At 45.7% G+C, this 20,883-nt stretch overlaps 1 protein-coding gene across 2 annotated transcripts in view; it reads left to right on the top strand.

Annotated features, from left to right (window-relative positions):
• The window catches only part of LOC121293566 (protein HID1), a 313,025-nt gene that overhangs the window by 26,855 nt on the left and 265,287 nt on the right, over positions 1-20,883 (top strand). For both annotated transcript variants that reach the window (XM_041216610.1, XM_041216611.1), the window contains exons 2-4: positions 1,715-1,864; positions 5,153-5,323; positions 15,007-15,123. In XM_041216610.1, the coding sequence (XP_041072544.1) occupies positions 1,715-1,864; positions 5,153-5,323; positions 15,007-15,123 (438 nt within the window). The remainder of the gene's footprint in view (positions 1-1,714; positions 1,865-5,152; positions 5,324-15,006; positions 15,124-20,883) is intronic.

Raw genomic sequence — 20,883 nt, 5'->3', positions numbered from 1 at the left:
CTGTTACTCTTAGATACTCTGCCGGTCACCCATTCCTTATCTGCCTGTGTACTTCTTAGGTGTGATGTGACCACCTCTCTAAATGCGCCATCCATGTAATCCTCAGCCTTGTGGATGCACCACAGTGACTCTAGCCGCCACACAAGCTCCGCACTCGGAACTCAAGTTTCTGCAGCTGGTGACACTTCCTGCAGATGTCGTCATCAAGGGCACTTTGTACCTGCATGACTTCCTACATCCAGCAAGATGCACATTCTACATGGCTGAGCCGCACCGACAGACCTTATACTTTATATAAAGTGTTTACTATGTTATTTACTAATTCATTTTCATTATTATCTTAATTTAGAATAATTCCTATGTATACTACAATTTACTGTGTTTATCTCAGTCTTGCCCTTTCTCATGCTCTTTTAACACTCTGGCTCTGCTCTCAGCCTCACCCCTTCTCGCGCTTCTTTAACTCCCGGCTGCACTCTCGGTCTCACCCCTTCTTGTGCTGTTTTAATTCTCTGGCTCTGCTCTCAATCTCGCCCATTCTCTCACTCTTTCAACTCTCCGGCTCTGCTCTCGGTCTCGCCCCTTTTCGCACTCTTTTAACTCCCCGGCTCCGCTCTCTTAGCAAACAGCAATTGATGGTAGATCAGTTGTTAATTTTAAATGAAAGGTTGATAGATTTTTGTTAACCAAAGATGTCTGAAACATCCTCTAGCCCTAAAACACTCCGAGATCTCTGCGTTTATCCAATTCTGGCCTCTTGAGCATTGCTGATTTCCTTTGCTCCGTCATTGCCAACTGTGCCTTCTGTGTAGGCCATACATTTTGGAATTCCCTCCCTAAACCTCCCCTCTTCTATACCTTCCTATTATCTCTACGACATTCCTTAGAACTTATCTCTTTGACCAAATTTTTAGTTACCTGTTCTAATACCTCCTCTTTCTGCTTGGCATCAATTTTAATTGTGTTATGTTCTTGTGAAGTGACTTGTGATGTTTTATCTTTTGAAGACATAGCTAAAGTTGTCGCATTATATTGGGTTGAGCATTGTTAGGTTATTTGGGGAATTCCAAGTCTTGTTTGCTTAGTGTTTAAGGAAATAATTTTAGATTTGAACTGTCTTGGAAGTGTGGTTTGTGAATGAATTATACATTGTGCAAGCCAATAGCTTTATCATATTAGTTTTAGAGATGTCTCTGAAGAAATGATGCTTGCTGCAGTCAAATTCCTCAATTTTGTGGAGAATGCAATTGGCTTTGAAACTAAGTCATATCCTAACTTGCATTAAGCCTGTTCACCTGTGCTTATTGACCTACACTGACTTCTCATCCTTGTTTTCAAATCCCTCCATGACCTCTGTCTTACCTATCTCTGTACCTTCTCCAGTTTTCCCTGTGCTTTTTCAATTCTGAACTCTGGCACATCCCTGATTTTCACTTTTGGTGGTCGTGCCTTCAGCTGCCTTGGCTCTAAACTCTGGAATCTCTCCCCTAACCTTCACTGTTTTCCCACATTCCTCTCTTTTTTTAAAAGCTGCTCCTTAAAATCTACCTCTTTGACCATGTCCTAATATGAGCCTCAATGTTAGATTTTGTTTGATTATGCCCCTGCCTTGTGAAGTTTTACTCTTGAAAGGTGCAATAGAAAAGCAAGTTGTTGTTGACTAGTTCAGCTTGTTTACATGTTTTTTTTAACCCGTAGTTCTTATATTTTGCAGCCAGTGGAGGCCACTGATGATGCATTCTGGGATCAGTTCTGGGCGGACACTGCTACATCCATCCAGGATGTGTTCACCTTGGTGCCAGCGGCTGAGATCCGAGCAGTCAGGGAGGAGTCGCCCTCCAACTTAGCCACCCTGTGCTACAAGGTACGGAGACCATCTGTCCTTTCCTGTGAACTTTGAGCTCAATAATTTAAGGAATGTTTGTCACGGGGATTGGAATATTTCTCTTTTCTAAGCCCCAGTGTTGGCATCTGAGGTGACGTATACCATGGGTTAAATACAGAGTAATCCTCCTTCTACACTCTCCCATCAAACACTCCCAGGACGGGTGGGTTAGATCGAGAGTAAAGCTCCTTATGCGCTGTCCCATCAAACACTCCCACGGTAGGTCCAGCATGGATTAGATACTAAGGTCCCTCTATAGTGTCCCAATGCTGATATACATAGGGAAAAAGAATTATGTTGTTTCTGCAAGAAACCTAACCAAATCCTAAGGCACTAGAGTCAGTGATTCTGTAGCACCCATCCTGGATTTGGAGAGACCGCAATCTGAGTATAGTGAAATACGTATTTGAACTATTGTTAAAAATAAGTTCTTTATTTAGAAAGATTGTGTATCTTAAATCGATTAAAAGGAGTTGCTGTATTCAGTTCCACGTGATAAGAGTCAACTGACACTGGCTGGTCACATCAGGGCTTTCACTGAGCAAAGCAGGCAGCCCGCTGCTAATTGGAGAAAGGTGTTAATTAGTAGGTAACTGAAACCTGGCGCATCTTATGACATTCCGAATGAGAATGATATGAATGCCAATCTTCAAATACATTGATTGGCAGTTCATTACTGTCCATTTCTATCGCTGAACCTGGGAGTATTTAGAGGTGATCAATTAAGAACAACATGACACCGAATTAAAACGTATTTACTGAACTGCTTTTTTCCTTTTAATGGACTGATATCAGCTTGCTCAATACACATAGTGAAAGCTCAGACTAGCCCATTAACTGAGTTTAAAATTATCATCCTGCATTGACCTTCATTATTTTCAGAAGAAAAATAATTAGAGAGTGCACTGGCTGTAGAAGAGCAGGTTTGATCTGAGTCGGGCCAAATATGCACCCACAATGTTTAGCACATCATGCTCCACCTTCCCATCGAGCTCAACCCCCATCTCACAACATTGCCTGCTACCCAACCATGTCGACTCCCTCCCCCAGTCTCCCTGTGATCCAGCAGTGTGTTTTTATAACTTCACCCCTTCCCCAGTGCTGTGTGTGCATTGGTGACTGAATGTGCTTCCCAGCATAAATGGAAATGTCACAGGAGTCATTGGAAGCAGTGCAATCATAAACTGAACAGGGTGCGGGATTGTTGCAGCTTTTTGACAAATGTTGTTTGACTCATTCTCTAATAGCTCACGTCAATGTGGTAATTTGGCCCAGCTGTTATTGTTATTGTGTCTAAGTTATGGGTTCACTCCGTTATGTAATCTAGAACATTGCTCTAATGCAGCACCAAGCGAATGTTGCTGTATTGGACGTACCATTCTTTGGATCAGATGTTAATATGTCTGCTTGTTAAGGTGAGTGTTGGAGATCCTTTGCCACATTGGAACTGTTGAGAATTGTCCCGATGTCCTGGCTAACATTCTGCCCTCAATGAAAGCCACTTAAAAACATATGACCTAGTCATTGATGTTTGTGACACCCAACTGCATCTACAACACTTTGGGGCATCGGGAGAGATTGATAAGTCGTGATATAAATGCAAGTCCCATCTTTTTGTGAAAAGAGGAGAAAGACAATTTCCCACAAGCCATCTTACAGTTATTCACCTCCCTGTCAGTCTAGCAGATTTTTTTGGGGGGAGTGGGACAAAGCCTTGAGTGAGAGTTACAACATGCACAGCCACTGGCACAAATCATCTTCTATATATCTCAAGTCAATCCGACAACCTAAGGAAGGTGCCCCGACTTCCTCTTCTGTGTCTGGTTACTTTCAATCTGTGCAAGGGGCACCACATGTCAGCTCAAAATCTGAGTACTTTCTGCTGATTTGCATTGGCCCCATCCCAGTTCCCCTCCATTGTGGCCGACACTGGGAAGGCTACTTTAATGCTACTAACTTCTGTTCATCACTCGTAGAATTGAACAGTATAGAAGGAGACCATCCTGCCCATCATGCTCTTGCCTGTTTTTTGAAAGCTATCCATTTAGTCCCCCTCACCTGCTCTTTTCCCACTTGGCCCTGCAAATTTTTCCCCTTCAAGTATTTATTCAATTCCCTTTTGAAGTTTACTAGTGACGCTGCTTCCACCGCTCTCAGGCAGCGCATTCCAAATCATACCTTGCTGGAGTGAGAAAAAAGTTTCCTCATCTTCTCCCCCTGTACCCTTGCCAATTTCTTTAAATCTGTGTCCTCTGGTTGCTGACTGTTCTGCCAGTAAGAGCAGTTTCTCCTTATTTACTCTATCAAAACCCTTCATGATTTTTAACCCTCTATTAATTCTCCCCTTAGTTTTCTCTACTCTCAAGGAGAATGATCCCAGTTTCACTAGTCTCTCCATGTAAAAGTTTCCTATCTCTTGTCATGTCTGGTAATTCTCCTCTGCACCCTGACTACTCTTACTGTTTTGTGCTCTTATTTCTTTGCTGCCCTTGTTATTTTCTGTATTTGTGGCTGCCTCTCTCCATGGTGACCATTGTGTGGTTTGGGGAAACCTCAGTGTTTCTGAAGAGGAAGTATCTCTTGGGAGTGTTTCCTTCCTTAGCACTGTTGCTGGCCACAGTTTCCGCAGATATAGACATTGCAGTTCTCAGAGAACTACTCAGGCTAAACAATATTATCTAGTTTCCTTTAAATAAACCAGTGATGAGCTGGGGAGTGGGTTAGTTCTTTTATAAAGTTTGTAATTCAGAGACCTGCACTTATTACCCACAGAGCATGTCAGTTTAAGTTTGGTTTAAAAAGAAAATCTTTAAATATAAAACTCTTCTCAGTAAAAGTGACTGCGAAGCTGTCAGATTGTTGTAAAATCCCAGTTGTTTGATGGATTTCCTTCAGGGAAGGAAACCTGATGTTCTAGTCCTCTTTGGCCTATATGTGACCCCTGTCCAATACCAGAATGCCATCTGAAGTAGACTAGCAAGTTACTCAATGTATTAAATAGCCACTGGCACTTCAAGGGGGAGGCCCATCATCACCTTCTTAGGACAATTAAGGATGGACATTAAATGCTGGCTTTGCCAGCAACACCTGCATGCCAAGAATGGTTCCACAAGTACTGTACCCCAGTATTATACAGTGACAGACCTGTGCCCACCAGTACTGTAGCCCAGTGTTATATAGGAATCGACTTGGATCCACAAGTACTGTAGCCCAGTTTGTGTGTCATTTATGGTTATATTAATAATTGAAATTTTGTTGCCCATGCAGGCAGTTGAGAAGTTGGTCCAAGGAGCAGAGTCAGGCTGTGCGAGCGACAAGGAGAAGCAGATTATTATAAACTGTACTCAGCTGCTGACCCGCATCCTGCCGTATATTTTTGAGGATCCGGATTGGAGAGGCTTCTTTTGGTCAACAGTCCCAGGAGCAGGACGTGGTGGGGTATGTCTATATTAGGCCCTTTTCTCAGGCTGCTGTATAATCAGAGTCTGTCATCTGATAACAGACTGGGTTGATGCTGTCATTTGGGCCTTTGCTGAATTTTTATTACCAACAACAACTTCCATTGTACATACGCAATAAATACTCCAAGGAACTTCACAGAGTATGAGAGTATGGACATTGAAGCACAGGGGGAGAGATTGGGAAGAGGTGAATGAAAGTTTGTTTATGAAGAAAAGTTTTTGCCTGGGTTTTCCAGGTGGAGAGTGGTAGTGAGGGAGCTGCAAGGTCTGGGACCAATGTGGGTGATGATCCTATCCGCACTGATGAGGCAGAAGCTTGACAACCATTGTGAACTGGATTGATCCCCGTCTCCATAGTGACTGGAACCCCTGCTCCCTGTCCATAGTGACCGGAATCCCTGCTCCCTGTCCATAGTGACCGGAATCCCTGCTCCCTGTCCATAATGACCGGAACCCCTGCTCCCTGTCCATAATGACCGGAACCCCTGCTCCCTGTCCATAGTGACCGGAATCCCTGCTCCCTGTCCATAATGACTGGAACCCCTGCTCCCTGTCCATAGTGACCGGAATCCCTGCTCCCTGTCCATAATGATCGGAACCCCTGCTCCCTCTCCATAGTGACCGGAACCCCTGCTCCCTGTCCATAATGACCGGAACCCCTGCTCCCTGTCCATAGTGACCGGAATCCCTGCTCCCTGTCCATAATGACTGGAACCCCTGCTCCCTGTCCATAGTGACCGGAATCCCTGCTCCCTGTCCATAATGATCGGAACCCCTGCTCCCTCTCCATAGTGACCGGAACCCCTGCTCCCTGTCCATAGTGACCGGAACCCCTGCTCCCTGTCCATAGTGACCGGAACCCCTGCTCCCTGTCCATAGTGACCGGAGCCCCTGCTCCCTGTCCATAGTGACCGGAACCCCTGCTCCCTGTCCATAGTGACCGGAGCCCCTGCTCCCTGTCCATAGTGACCGGAGCCCCTGCTCCCTGTCCATAGTGACCGGAACCCCTGCTCCCTGTCCATAGTGACCGGAACCCCTGCTCCCTGTCCATAGTGACCGGAACCCCTGCTCCCTGTCCATAGTGACCGGAACCCCTGCTCCCTGTCCATAGTGACCGGAACCCCTGCTCCCTGTCCATAGTGACCGGAACCCCTGCTCCCTGTCCATAGTGACCGGAACCCCTGCTCCCGGTCCATAGTGACCGGAACCCCTGCTCCCGGTCCATAGTGACCGGAACCCCTGCTCCCTGTCCATAGTGACCGGAACCCCTGCTCCCTGTCCATAGTGACCGGAACCCCTGCTCCCTGTCCATAGTGACCGGAACCCCTGCTCCCTGTCCATAGTGACCGGAACCCCTGCTCCCTGTCCATAGTGACCGGAACCCCTGCTCCCTGTCCATAGTGACCGGAACCCCTGCTCCCGGTCCATAGTGACCGGAACCCCTGCTCCCGGTCCATAGTGACCCACGTTGATCCACCCTGTACCATCCCTCTGTCCTTAGTGAACCAGATCAATCGGCACCCCACCCCCCCATTTGTCCAGAGTGACCCAGATCGATCCCCACCCCAGTCCATAGTGACATGAGCCTTGGTAGAGTAGCAGTGTGGGTTTCAGACTATTGGCCTGATCAGTGGACTGGATTTTCCCAGTTGGGCTGCAATTCCGTTGCCCTCCGTTTTGAGTTGGGATTGTGGAAGCGGCCATGGCGGAACACCAGGATCGATTTTCCTAGAGGTGGCCAATTAACGATGGCAAATGGACCAGGGAATTAGGAGGCCCAATAGGAGGGCCAGTAGCTATCTCTGGCTGGCAGCCTGACCAGGAGAGGTGAGCATTGCTGAGGCAGACAGGAGACCACGAGGGCAGCTCAGCATCGAGGTGCTTTCAGATGCCTTCTAGTTCTAGATCGAAGAGGCTGACAGCAGGTGGAGCCATGGAGGGGGAATCCTCACTTAGGAGTCCTATACAAGGGCGCTGCATCTAGCGAGCTAGAAGGCTCTGCATGTGGAGGGTGGCTCCAACTACAGGAAGATTCCATCTCCATCAAAAAATGGTCCCTAATAGGCCCCTGAAGTGATGTAATTAGTTGCCCAACACGCTGGAGCGGGCTGCTGACTTTCTTTCTCAACTGTTCCTAACAGCAGGATTGCATCAGGCAACCACCCTGATGTGCCTTTCCCCTATTTTCCCAGCCCACAACCCCCCCACCCCCACTCCCCGGCTCAATCCTCTAACCCAATCTCTAATATTTAACATTGTGTTCTGGTTGCCTTCATCAGAGAAAATAGTTTCTTTGTATCTGCCCTATTGAATTGCTTTATCATTTTAAACACCTCGGTCTGATCACCTCTAAACCTCGTAAACTCAAGAAGATATTTTTCTTTTCAATGACCTCAATAACCTTCTAATTCTCTGAAAGTATTGAGTGACAGCACAAAACAGAGGCATTTCAAAGTGGTGAAGTGATTTGTATTAGTCAACATTTGACAGAATTTTAGTTTGCTTGCCCCAGGGCCCTGACCATACCTCATCCAGAGGCACAGTTCACGTTCAGGATGCGGACTGTGATCAGACCGGATTGATCAGGCTGCCTAGAAATGGTGGTGTTGCTAAAAACTTGAATAATGGTTCTCCATGGCCTGGTGGGTGAAGGCACGCCCTTGTCCGTGGATTTTTAGGGATGCAGTCTGAACGCCCACAGACAAGTGAGGCCTCACATTCAGTTCAGTCAGGTTATTAAGCCATAAAAAAGTAGACAAAGGACTGGGGTTCACTTGTAGAGGAATATAATTCAGAAGCAAAGAAATTATGTTAAACTTGTATCGACCACATTTTGGAAAACACTGCCCAGTTCTGGTCTCGATATTATGAAAAGGATATGGAGGCTTTGGAGAAAGTGAAAAAGGGATTGCAACGATGATGCAACAACTGAGAGGTTATACCTGTCAGGAAAGATTTAACAGGCTGGAGCTTTTCTCTAGAAAAGCAAAGACTGAGGAGTGACCTGATAGAAAGGATTTAATAGGCTTGAGAAGATGTTTCCGCTTGTGGAGTTCAAAACCAGAAGGTCATAAGTATAAAATAGTCACTAATAAATCCAACAGGGAATTCAGGAGAAACTAATTTACCCAGAGAGTGATGAGAATGTGGAACTCTCTATCCCAGGGAGTGGGTGAGGCGAATAGTTTAGACACATTTAGGGGGAAGCTGGATAAGATTTTGAGAGAGAAACGAGTAGAAAGACATGCTGATAGGTTTAGATAAAGTAGGGTGGGAGGAGGCTCTTGTGGTGCATAAACACCAGCACAGAATAGTTGGACCTTAAAACCTAGTTCTGCTGAGTTAGATGAGCCTGTTTGTGGTGTCTGATTGAGGTTGGTGCTCTAGGAATTGGAGACAACACCCATTATTCTTGCTTCTGGTTGCTGTCCGGTGATCTCAGCTGAACGATGTCATTTGAGGACAAGATTGGGCTGTGTTGTAATTCACCTAGTGGCGAACAGCCCATTGACAATGTTTGTTGAGGCTCTCACAATGGCCACAATAGGCATGTGAGCTGTGGCAAACCATTACTATAAGTGGTTATATTCTTATTCACTGGTAACTGTTGATCAGATTGAGAGGCATAAAATGTTGTTGAAAAATTGAAAGATGCCAGATTTTCACTGGACCATCAAAAATGCAACAAGAATGATAAGGGGGTTTGCGTTTTCTTCAGCCAGAGAGCTTCACCAAAAATCAGAAATGTGATTGGGCACTTCCCATTGTTTGTGACTCATTTAAAGGATGATAGAACGACTTGCATTTATGTAGCACCTTGCATGAGCTTAACACTTTGTAAGTACTAGCTGAACTATGTGGCGATATTCCCCTTTTCTTTGCAACCATATATAAACAATCTCTGTATTTGCATGTTGGTTCTCTTAACATTAACCACAGTGTAAGAATGTGTGTGTGCGTTTTAACTTGATCCCTGCTACATTGATACCAAGGATGTTGACTGGATGTTATAAGGATTAATTTGTAGCGTAGCAGTGCCTGCTTTGAACATTGCACTGATCTTCTGGGCATATATAGATTATATTGAGATTCTTGAAGACACCAGGGCCGACTGGGAATCACTTTTTTAAAAAAAAGCTGAAAAATTTGGGGTAAGATAGCACCTAAAGATAAAAGATTTCATTTGAACCTCTACAGCCAGAGATTTTAGTGGTGAAACCAGCAGCTGCCCACGTGTGTCTGTGTGTGTGTCTCTCTGTCTATCTGTGTGATTGTGATTCAGTACGAGGCCCACTTCCCACAGGGTGTGTATCATTAATACTCAGCCAACTCAGGAGCAGAATTAGTTTGAATTACAGTTGCATTTCACAAGCAATGAATGAAATTGAGTCAGTAAGGCGTGCATATAATTAACTCAAAATTAAGCTCTAGAATTCCTTGCCCAAACCTCTCTGCCTTTCCATCTCTCTCTCCTCCTTTATGATGCTTGTTACCTACCCCTGACTAAGCTTTTGGCCACCTATCCTAATAGAATCAAAGCACAGGACAAATGGAGACTCTCCAGCCCATTGAATCTGCACTGGCTCTTTCAAAGAGCAATCAAGTTAGTCCCACTCACCCGCTCTTACCCCATAGCCCTGGTGTTTTTTCCTCCAAATATTTATCCAATTTCCTTTTGAGCACTATTATTGAATCAGTTTCCACCTCCCTATCAGGAAATGCATTCCAAATTCTAACTACTTGTTGCAAAAAAAAAAGTTTCTCCTCATGTTGCCTCTGGCTCTCATACAATCTGTGCCCTCTGGTCTTTGACCCTTCCACTACTGGGAACAATTTTCCTTTATTGAAACCCTTTATGATTTTAAATACCTCTATTAAATGTCCTCTTGGCCTTCTCTGCTAAGTAAAACAACCCAAGCTCTCTAGTCTTTCCATATAACTGTAATCCCTTATTCCTGGAACCATTCTACTACATCTCTTTCGTACCCTCTCCAGTGCCTTCATATCCTTCTGAAAGTGTGTGTGCAGAATTGGACACAGCTGAGGCTGAACTGACTTTTTAATAAAGATTCAGCAGAACTTCCTGGTTTTTGAACGCCATGCCTCTATTTATAAAGCTCAGAATCCTTTATGCTTTATCAACTGCTTTGTTAGCCTGCCCTGCCACCTTCAAAGATTTGTGCACAAAGACCTCCAGCCTCTCTTTTCTTGCACCACCTTTCAAATTGTATCATTTATTGTCTCTCCTCATTCTTCCTACCAAAATGCATCCCACTTTCCTGTGTTGAATTTCATCTGCCATGTGTCTGTCAATTCCACAAGCCTGTCCATGTCCTTTTACTGCAATTCTCACTTTTACTACACTTTCCTTGCCCAAACCTCTCTGCCTTTCCATCTCTCTCTCCTCCTTTATGATGCTTGTTACCTACCCCTGACTAAGCTTTTGGCCACCTATCCTAATAGAATCAAAGCACAGGACAAATGGAGACTCTCCAGCCCATTGAATCTGCACTGGCTCTTTCAAAGAGCAATCAAGTTAGTGTGATCTGCAAATTTCAAACTTGTACCCTTTACCCCTAAGTCCAAATTTTTAATGCATATCAAAAACACCAATGGTCTTTAGACCTAACCTTTGGGAACTCCTCTGTATATCAGTATGAAAAGTAGCCTTTCACCAGAACTCTTTGTTTTTTATTCCTTCTTAGACTATTTAGTATTCATGCTGCTACAGCCCCTTTTAAGCCCAGGGCTTCAATTTTGAAACAAGTCTATTAGGTGGTACTTTATTAAATGTCTTTTGAAAGTCCATATACCCAACACTAATAAAATTTCGACAGCCTCTTAATTTACTGGAGCTTTGGTAAAGTCCTCTTTTATGGTAAACACAGTTGCAAAGTACGCATTTAATGTCACAGCCTTGCTTTCCAACTCCACCAATGATCTCCATTTTGCTCACCAATTAGTCCCACTGCTCTTTTACAGTAAGTGCTTTGGATTCCCTTTTGTATTTGCTACCAATCTATTCTAGGACAGCCTGTTTTCCCCTCTTATTTCCTTTTTCATTTCTCTGTACTTTTTATGATGAGCCTGATTCTCCCTTATATTATTGAGCTGAATTCTGTCGTATGACCCTTTTCTGTTTCACCCAACTCTCCAACCTTGTCATCCAGGGACCCCTGGGTTTGACTGCCCTCCCTTTCCTTCTAATATCACCTCATGTGGCTCAGTGTCGGGTTTTGTTCAGTAATACTGCTGTGGCAGCACATTGGGATTTTTTGGCATGTTAAAGATGCTTTCAATAAAAGTTGTTTCAGGAATAAAAACTATACGCCCTTACTACGGACAGTGTTTTGCACTCTTGCACTTTTATACCCTGTGAAAAGCCTGTCTCTGGCGCCATTGGCCTCCAAGGCTACAAGCCCTCCTGTAGTGCGTAGCAGACATTTAGCCTTGCATTTCTATTTGTAAGCTGCATTTAATGTCTGTTAGTGCAATGGCTGGGTCATTGACTCCACATTGCTGGGGCTGTTGAATGTCATTAAGGCTGACTGAAACTCCCAACTGAAGCTTTGCACTAACTTCATGCTGGAGATCCACCTGTGAAGAGTGACCTTAAACTCGCTGGTGACTTCAAAGCATTTGCTCATGTGTAGTTTGTCTGTGGTTGAATCTGCTCCAGTGAGAACTGACTTGATTACAGAACTGCACATTTGAAAGAGGCAACAGAGACTGAAGGTCTCGCTACCTGTTACACAGTCTTCCTGCAGCCAACAATATAGATAACATATCTTATCAATCACATTGAAATAATATTTCCCTAACAGATAGTCCATGTTATTAGCTCTCAATTGCATGTGGGCACAAAGCCATTTGGAGTTGTTCATTAACCAAGGAAAAACCCAACCCACAAGAACCACACATCCTGTATGGTTTGAGGACACAGCTGGAGTGTGTCTGACCTCTTACACTGCCAGCTTATTGGCTTAAAATTCATACCAAGAACAATTCCAAGGGTTTTCTGTTACATGTTTTCAGCTTTACGATTGAAAGACACTTGTCAAATGAGTCAATCAGATTTTCCACAGTTTTGAATGTTTGACTGCAGATCTATTTACAGTTACTTTGGTAGGAGATTAAGAAAAGCTGGCAAGAATGATCACAGCATTTTCCTGTTTGGAGAGTGTGGAGACTGGAGGCTCAGAGCTTCAACCTACAGGACGAGATGTGTCCAGTTGGTATGAGCAGCTTACCAGTAATTGCAGTGGATCTGCTATCTACCTTAGACAGCATGTTACAGAGAAATGTGGATATTGTGTTTTCCTCTAATTGAATAGTAGAAAAAAAGACTTGCATTTATATAGCGCTTTTCATGACCACTGGACCTGTCAAAGTGACTTGCAGCAATGAAGTTTTTTTTCAATGAAAACAAAATGCTGGAAATAGTCAGCAGGTCAGGCAACATCTGTAAAAAGAGAAAAAGAGAAAGAGTTAACATTTCCAGTCTGTGACCTTTCGTCAGAAATGTTAACTCTTTTTCTCCCTGCAGATGCTGCCTGACCTGAGTATTTCTAACATTTTCCATTTTTACTTCAGATTCCCAGCATATGCAGTAGTTTGCTAAAGTAGTTTTTTGGAGTGTGGTCATTATTGTAACATAAAGGAAACACAACAACCAATTTGTGCACATTAAACTTTCACAAACAGCAATGTGATAATGAACAGATAATCTGTTTTTGTGATGTTGATTGAGGGATAAATATTGGCCATGGCAATATTTTCATCTTTGATCCAGTGCAGTGGGATCTTTTATGGCCATTTCATAGGGCAGACCAAAAAGTGCAGTACTCCCTCAGTATTGCACTGAAGCATCACACTTAATTTTTGTGCTCAAATCCTGGAGTGAGATTTGAACCTGGAATCTTGTTACTCAGAGAGGAGAATACTACAACCTGAGCTGTGATAAAATAGTCAGTTTTTCTGCGGCATGGCTAATTCAAGCAACAGACAGGTAGTAGAGATAGATGAATAAGAAGGGATTGAAGCCTGCAAATTGAAGCAGTCCATATCCATGTGCATCAAGACCTGGACAATATCCAGGCTTGGGCTGACAAGTGGCAAGTAACATTTGCGCCACACAAGTGTCAGGCAATGACTGTCTCCAACAAGAGAGAATCCAACCATCGTCCCTTGATGTTCAATGGCATTACCATCACTGAATCCCCCACCATCAACATCCTGGGAGTTACCATTGACCAGAAACTGAACTGGACTAGCCGTATCAATACTGTGGCTACAAAAGCAGGTCAGAGGCTAGGAATCATGCAACGAGTAACTCACCTCCTGACTCTCCAAAGCCTGTCCACCATCTGCAAGGCACAAGTCAGGAGTGTGATGGAATACTCCCCATTTGCCTACAACACTGAAGAAGCTGGATACCATCCAAGACAAAGCAGCCCGCTTGATTAGCACCACACCCACAAACATTCACTCCCTCCACCACTGACACACAGTAGCAGCAGTGTGTACCATCTACGAGATGCACTGCAGGAATTCACCAAGGCTCCTTAGACAGTACCTTCCAAACTCATGACCACTACCACCTAGAATGACAAGGGCAGCAGACTCATGGAAGACCTAGAAGTTCCCTTCCAAGTCACTCACTATCCTGACTTGGAAATATATCACCTTTCCTTCACTGTCGCTAGGTCAAAATCCTGGAACTCCCACCCTAACAGCACTGTGGGTGTACCTACACCACATGGACTGCAGCGGTTCAAGAAAGCAGCTCACCACCACCTTCTCAAGGGCAACTAGGGATGGGCAATAAATGATGGCCCAGCCAGCAAAGCCCACATTCAGTGAATGAATAAAAAAAGAAGCCTCCCCAGCCCGGCTTGTCCCCAACTGAGCAGATTTTTAAAATTAATTCCCAAAATGCGGACATTGATAGTAAAGCTGGCATTTAATGACTATCTCTAGTTGCCCTGATTCAAGTGATGGCTTGCTAGGCCCTTTCAGAGGGCAGTTAAGCGTCAATCGCTTTGGTGTGGGACTGGAGTCAAAGACAGATCCAAGACAGTACAGCAGGTTTCCTTCTCTAAACAAATCTGTGGAGCAGTCAGAGATTATGACCCAAGAACAATCTCAAAGACTCAGTCCAGGTGTCTCCTTCTAAACACAAAGAGACTCGCTGAGGATCTCCCCCTAAGCATGATGAGACTCAGTCTCAGGACCTTCCTCTGAACATGGCGAGACTCAGTCTCAGGATCTCCCCCTGTGCACAGCGAGACTCGGTCTCAGGATCTCCCCCTGTGCACAGCGAGACTCAGTCTCAGGATCTCCTCCTGAACACGGCGAGACTCAGTCTCAGGATCTCCTCCTGTGCACAGCGAGACTCAGTCTCAGGATCTCCCCCTGTGCACAGCGAGACTCAGTCTCAGGATCTCCCCCTGTGCACAGCGAGACTCAGTCTCAGAATCTCCCCCTGTGCACAGCGAGACTCAGTTTCAGGATCTCCCTCTAAACACTTGTCATTGGTTGGTATGTATTGTTGAGGAATTCATGTGGCTGTTGGCTTCTTTGCCCTTGATGGGGATGGGGAAGGTTTGTGATGCAGCCTGTAATAAATGTTTTTCTCCTCTCTCTCTCTCTCGTGTTCAGGCTGATGAAGGAGATGATGAGACTGCCCGGCCTCTCGCTGAATCTCTCTTACTGGCCATCGCTGACCTGCTCTTCTGTCCTGACTTCACCGTCCAGAGTCACAGGAAGACCGGACCGGTATGTCTCTCCTGGCAGCTTCCTGCTGTTTAATAGTTGGGGTTGTTTTCTGTTTTTCAGGGCGAGGAACATTTGTGCTGGGGAATGCAGCATTCTTCGTTTTAGGCTCCTATTGTGAGCATCAAAAGCACCGCATGGGCAGGTAGAGCACAGTTTACATACTGAATAAAGCTCCCTCTAGTGTGCTATCAAAGACCAGCCTGATTTCCTAGCCTGTGTATGAGTTACTCCTGTACTGGCTGAGATCAGTAAATTCTGAACAATTCAGTGAGGCTTCTAGGGCTTTCTAGTCCAGCCACTGGTATTTGTACCTGTTATACAGTGGCAGACCTGTACCCACTAATACTGTACTCCAGTGTTATACAGTGACCGACCTGCACCCACCACTATTGTACCCCATTGATAGTTAGCGATAGGCTTCTCTATCTGGGTTGGTGAAGCCATATAGGGGACTACCACTGTTGTTGAGGTCAGTTAATTCAGCACAGAGCTGTGATGAATCCTGGATTGTTGTATTCCAAATGTCTTTATTGATGCACTGGACAGTTCACTGATCAGCTGGGACACTGGTGAGCTTGTGGTTAAAAAAAACAAGTTCACACAAGACATGATATGTTAGTGATGCTGTTTATGTACAGAATAAGTGGAATAGAAAACTCAGATGATTTGGGTACCGTGCAAATGAGCACTGAAGGCAGGCAATTGCAATGCAAAGTGTTGTTGAATTAAAAGAGCATGTGTGTGATGGGTATGCAAAGCATTTCCTGCAGCTCTTTCCTCTGTTTATTTTGGGTGCAGCCCTGAGTCTCTCTAAACTACTGAGTATGCTGCTTGGTGCTGCTTATGTGACTCTAAAACCTCTATGTTACTTAAAAAAAACACACCTGGTACCTGCATTTGCTCAAAACTCACACTCTGGACTTCGCTGGTGGGCTCATTTCCCCAAATGTTGGTCTGAAGGCGGTAACTCTTGTTGGAAGTCGTCTTGAAGGTTCATGACATGATCTCCAACCTCCAACGCCCCTGTCCCCCTCCACTCACTAACCATCAGCTTCCCAATACATCCACCCCCCTGGTTCCCCACCTTGCTATGTCAATTGGAAAGTGAAAAGGCTCTTTGTTCCCGATTGAATGATTCTGGACTGTCAGTCAAACTCCTTCCTTCCTCCTTTTTCCCTTGCAAATTCCCCCATGCTTACCATGGCTTTCCAAATGATGGTCCTTTATCCTTTTTCCTAAGCAGAATTCAACCTGTCTTTTTCTTTAAAAAAAAACTACTTTGTCTTTCTGTTTCCCCACCCCTGCTGGAAGCCTATTCTGCAATTCTATCATGCTCTTATTAAAAAATCTCTTGCCTAAATTTCCTGTTCTTTTGACCCCTTTAACTTAAATGGTGAATATCTCAAGACCTTCCTTTATCCTTCTCTTTCTCATTAAGTGATGTCCAAGAATGAATTATCTTTTCTAATAACTTTGCCCTCGACAACTCAGAAATGAGCTTTGTAATCTCTGGATTCACCCAATCATTCTGCAGCTTTCTTGTAATGCAAAGATCAAAGTTGATTGCAATATGCCAGAGACAACTTCAACGTCACAGCCTTAGGCTTATGGGTCACATCCTTAACTTTATATACCAGTATTTCATTTGCTTTCATTACCAAGGAATGCTGATCCAATTATTTTAATCACTTGTCTATCAAAAGCTAGGAATCTTTTTCCTTGTTTCAGGCATGTCATCATTTAATCTGTTTTACAAGCTTTTCACTTCTTTCTCATGAATTTCTCATGATTTACTTTCACTTGCTGTGCTGAACCGTGCCACCTCTTTGTCCATTGACATAACCTGTCAAGTTCCTTTTAAATCGTTAGTATAATTGAACATTGTACTCAACTTATTATTATTCAAAATGTAGATGTCTTGGACTGTATCCTGTCCTCTGAGTCATTTATATGTAAATTATGAACAGCACAGCTCAAACACTGACATCTGTGGAATTCCACTGGCAACATGTTTCCAGTGTGATAAGCCCCCACAGCTCGCCCTGTACTTTTTACCTTTCAACCACACATCAATCCAGCCTAATACATTATCATAGGCAAATATCTTGTGAATTACTGTTTCATTGGATGTCTTTTCTTAAGAGAGTGGTTGGAATGTGGAGCTTGCTACCACAACAAATGGTCAAGGCAAATAGCTTTGATGGTCCTGAAAAGAAACTAGGTGAGTACATGACAGAAAAAGGAATAGGAAGATACACTGATAGGCTGAGGTGAGATATATAGATTTAGAGGAGACTAGAATAGGCACCAGTATAGGCCGTGTGGGTCGAATAGCCCACTTCTGTGCTGTATCCTGTATGTGATTTTAATTCTATCTTTGAAATTTTTCTAACTTCTACTAAACAAATATCATTTTTCTAACTTCTGATAAACAAACTTGTGCAAAGAAAATGGAAAAACAAAAAAATGTTTTTAAATATGCCTAAGATTTCTTTTCTCCTGGGTAGATTACAGCAGTGCCCTAGTGATTAATCTTTAATCCGCAGAAACTGCAGGGTAACCCTGGAGGGTTGGTAATCCTAGCTGAAGGCCTGCAGGAAAATCACAAATGCGGTCTATATGGGCAAACTGAGACCTTATCAATGGGCCAGAGTAAAATGGCATCCAGTGCCCGCAGCATTTTTGTTTGCTGCTGGCTGTGCTGGGATGTGCTGTCATGTTCTGAGATGTTCTTTGGTGCGCCTCCTGCCTCCTTTATTTCACAAGCTGACTTTAGAATGTAATGAATAATCATCCAGGTTATGACAGGAGCAGCAACAAAATTTTGCAAAAACAAGAACTGCTGGAAATACTCAGATCGGGCATCATTTGTGGAGACAGTTAACATCGTCATTCACAGGATATGGGCATCACTGGCATGCTAACATTTGTTGCCCAGCCCTAATTGCCCTTGAAACTGAGTGGTTTGCTAGGCCATTTCAGAGACAACTAAGAGGCAACCACATTGCTGTGGGTCTGGAGTCACACGTAGGCCAGACCAGTCAAGGACAGCAGATTTTCTTCCCTAAAGGACATTAGTGAACCAAGTGAATTTTTACAACAATCAGTGATAGTTTGATTGTCACCATTACTGAGATGAGCTTTATGTTCTGGATTTATGAACTGAATTCAAATTCCACCAGCTGCCATGGTGGGGTTTGAACTTTAGTCTGGATCTCTAGATTACCAGCCCATTACCACTATGCCACTGCCTCCCCTGGAGTATTCCTGACCTGCCCAACAGGTTATAGGGCAATGGAATCTACTGCCGAGGATTGATGATTGTAATCTCTCAATGCCAATGTATTGTCAGAGACAGCTTTACTCCAAAAAGACCCAGTTAGCTGCTCTGCACCCTCCACCCCACCCTGCTGCTCCCAGCCACCAGTTGGTCAGTAGATGATTGGCAAAGAAAGAAAAGAAACAACTTGCATTTGTATATCATCTTTCACAAAAGTTGATGCCCCTGAGCACTTTTTAGAAAATTATGTATTTGAAATGTAGTCACTTGTAATGTAGGAAATGTGGCAGCCAATTTTGCACCGCCAGCTCCCACAAACAGCAGTTAGATAAGCGATCAGTTAATGTGTTTCTTCAGTAGTGTTGGTTGAAGGACGGACATTGGCTGTGAAACAGAAGAGAGCTCCACTGCTCTTTGAAATGTGCAATGGGATCATTTATAGCTGAGATGGGCTTCACTTTAATGATGCATCTAGTTAATGGCATCTCTGACAGCACAGCACTCCCTCAGGTATTGCATGGAAGTGTCAGCCTGGAGTATGGGTTTGGGACTCTGGAATGGGTCTTGAAGCCATAACCTTGTGACTGAGCAGAGAGCGCGACTACTGAGTCATGGCTGACTAGTCCAGGGTTGAGTTCTTGTTACGTGGACACAGGCATTAGAATTTCTTGAAATAAAATCAGAAAATGCTGGAAATACTCAGCAGTTCAGGCAGCATCTGTGGAGTGTTAACGTTCATGTTTCAGGTTGACGTCCTTTCATCAGAACTGGAAAAAGTTAGAGATATAGTAGGTTTTGAGCAAAGGATGGGTGGGACAAGGACAAAGGAAGGTCTGTGATAGGGTGAAAGATGGGAGAGATTGAATGACAGAAGAATTAGTCTTCCAGGACCAAGAGAGAACTGTGAAGGGGCAAGAAAGGAAACAAAAGCTCTGCCTGGTGCTGCTGTCTGAAGGCAAAAAATAAAAGCAAAACTAAAAAATGAGGAGAGAGGAGGTAAAAGAGCAGGTGTTACATCTCCTGCATTTGCATTGTAAAGTGCCATGGGAAGAAGGGTGATTGAGGAGCGAACCAGGGTATCACGGAGGGAGGGAGCGGTCCCTTCAGAATGCAGAAAGGGGAGGGGAAGATGTGTTTGGTGATGGCATGACCCTAGAAGTGCCAGAGATGATGGAAGATGATTCGTTGAACATGGAAGCAGGTAGGGTGGAAGGTGAGGAGAAGGGGAATCCTATCGTTGCTCTAGAAGGAGGGAAAGGGATGAGAGCAGAAGTACAGGAAATATGGCAGACATAGTAGGAAGCCCTATCAATCATGGTGGGGCAATCCTTGGTTGAGCCCTCTCACTTTCCCCGAACCATCTCTTCCTCCCTGATCCCCCAAGGGGGCGCTGCCCAGTCGGAAAGACGGCTCTCGGAGAGCGCTCTCCTGTCGGAAAGACGTCTCTCTGGGAGCGCTCTCCTGTCGGAAAGGCGTCTCTCTGGGAGCGCTCTCCTGTCGGAAAGGCGTCTCTCGGGGAGCGCTCTCCTGTCGGAAAGGCGTCTCTCGGGGAGCGCTCTCCTGTCGGGAAGGCGTCTCTCGGGGAGCGCTCTCCTGTCGGAAAGGCGTCTCTCGGGGAGCGCTCTCCTGTCGGGAAGGCGTCTCTCGGGGAGCGCTCTCCTGTCGGAAAGGCGTCTCTCGGGGAGCGCTCTCCTGTCGGGAAGGCGTCTCTCGGGGAGCGCTCTCCTGTCGGAAAGACGTCTCTCGGGGAGCGCTCTCCTGTCGGGAAGACGGCTCTCGGGGAGCGCTCCCCTGTCGGAAAGACGGCTCTCGGGGAGCGCTCCCCTGTCGGAAAGACGGCTCTCGGGGAGCGCTCCCCTGTCGGAAAGACGGCTCTCGGGGAGCGCTCCCCTGTCGGAAAGACGGCTCTCGGGGAGCGCAGCCCCGTCGGAAAGACGGCTCTCGGGGAGCGCAGCCCCGTCGGAAAGACGGCTCTCGGGCAGCGCAGCCCCGTCGGAAAGACGGCTCTCGGGCAGCGCAGCCCCGTCGGAAGGACGGCTCTCGGGGAGCGCAGCCCCCGTCGGAAGGACGGCTCTCGGGGAGCGCTCCCCCGTCGGAAGGACGGCTCTCGGGGAGCGCTCCCCCGTCGGAAGGACGGCTCTCGGGGAGCGCTCCCCCGTCGGAAGGACGGCTCTCGGGGAGCGCTCCCCCGTCGGAAGGACGGCTCTCGGGGAGCGCTCCCCCGTCGGAAGGACGGCTCTCGGGGAGCGCTCCCCCCGTCGGAAGGACGGCTCTCGGGGAGCGCTCCCCCGTCGGAAGGACGGCTCTCGGGGAGCGCAGCCCCCGTCGGAAGGACGGCTCTCGGGGAGCGCTCCCCCGTCGGAAGGACGGCTCTCGGGGAGCGCAGCCCCCGTCGGAAAGACGGCTCTCGGGGAGCGCAGCCCCCGTCAGAAAGACGGCTCTCGGGGAGCGCAGCCCCCGTCGGAAAGACGGCTCTCGGG

This window comes from Carcharodon carcharias, chromosome 22 (genome assembly GCF_017639515.1).
Source record: "Carcharodon carcharias isolate sCarCar2 chromosome 22, sCarCar2.pri, whole genome shotgun sequence".
Lineage (NCBI taxonomy): Eukaryota > Metazoa > Chordata > Chondrichthyes > Lamniformes > Lamnidae > Carcharodon > Carcharodon carcharias.
Note: the sequence above shows the minus strand (reverse complement) of the source record. Positions and strands in the feature narration are given on the sequence as shown.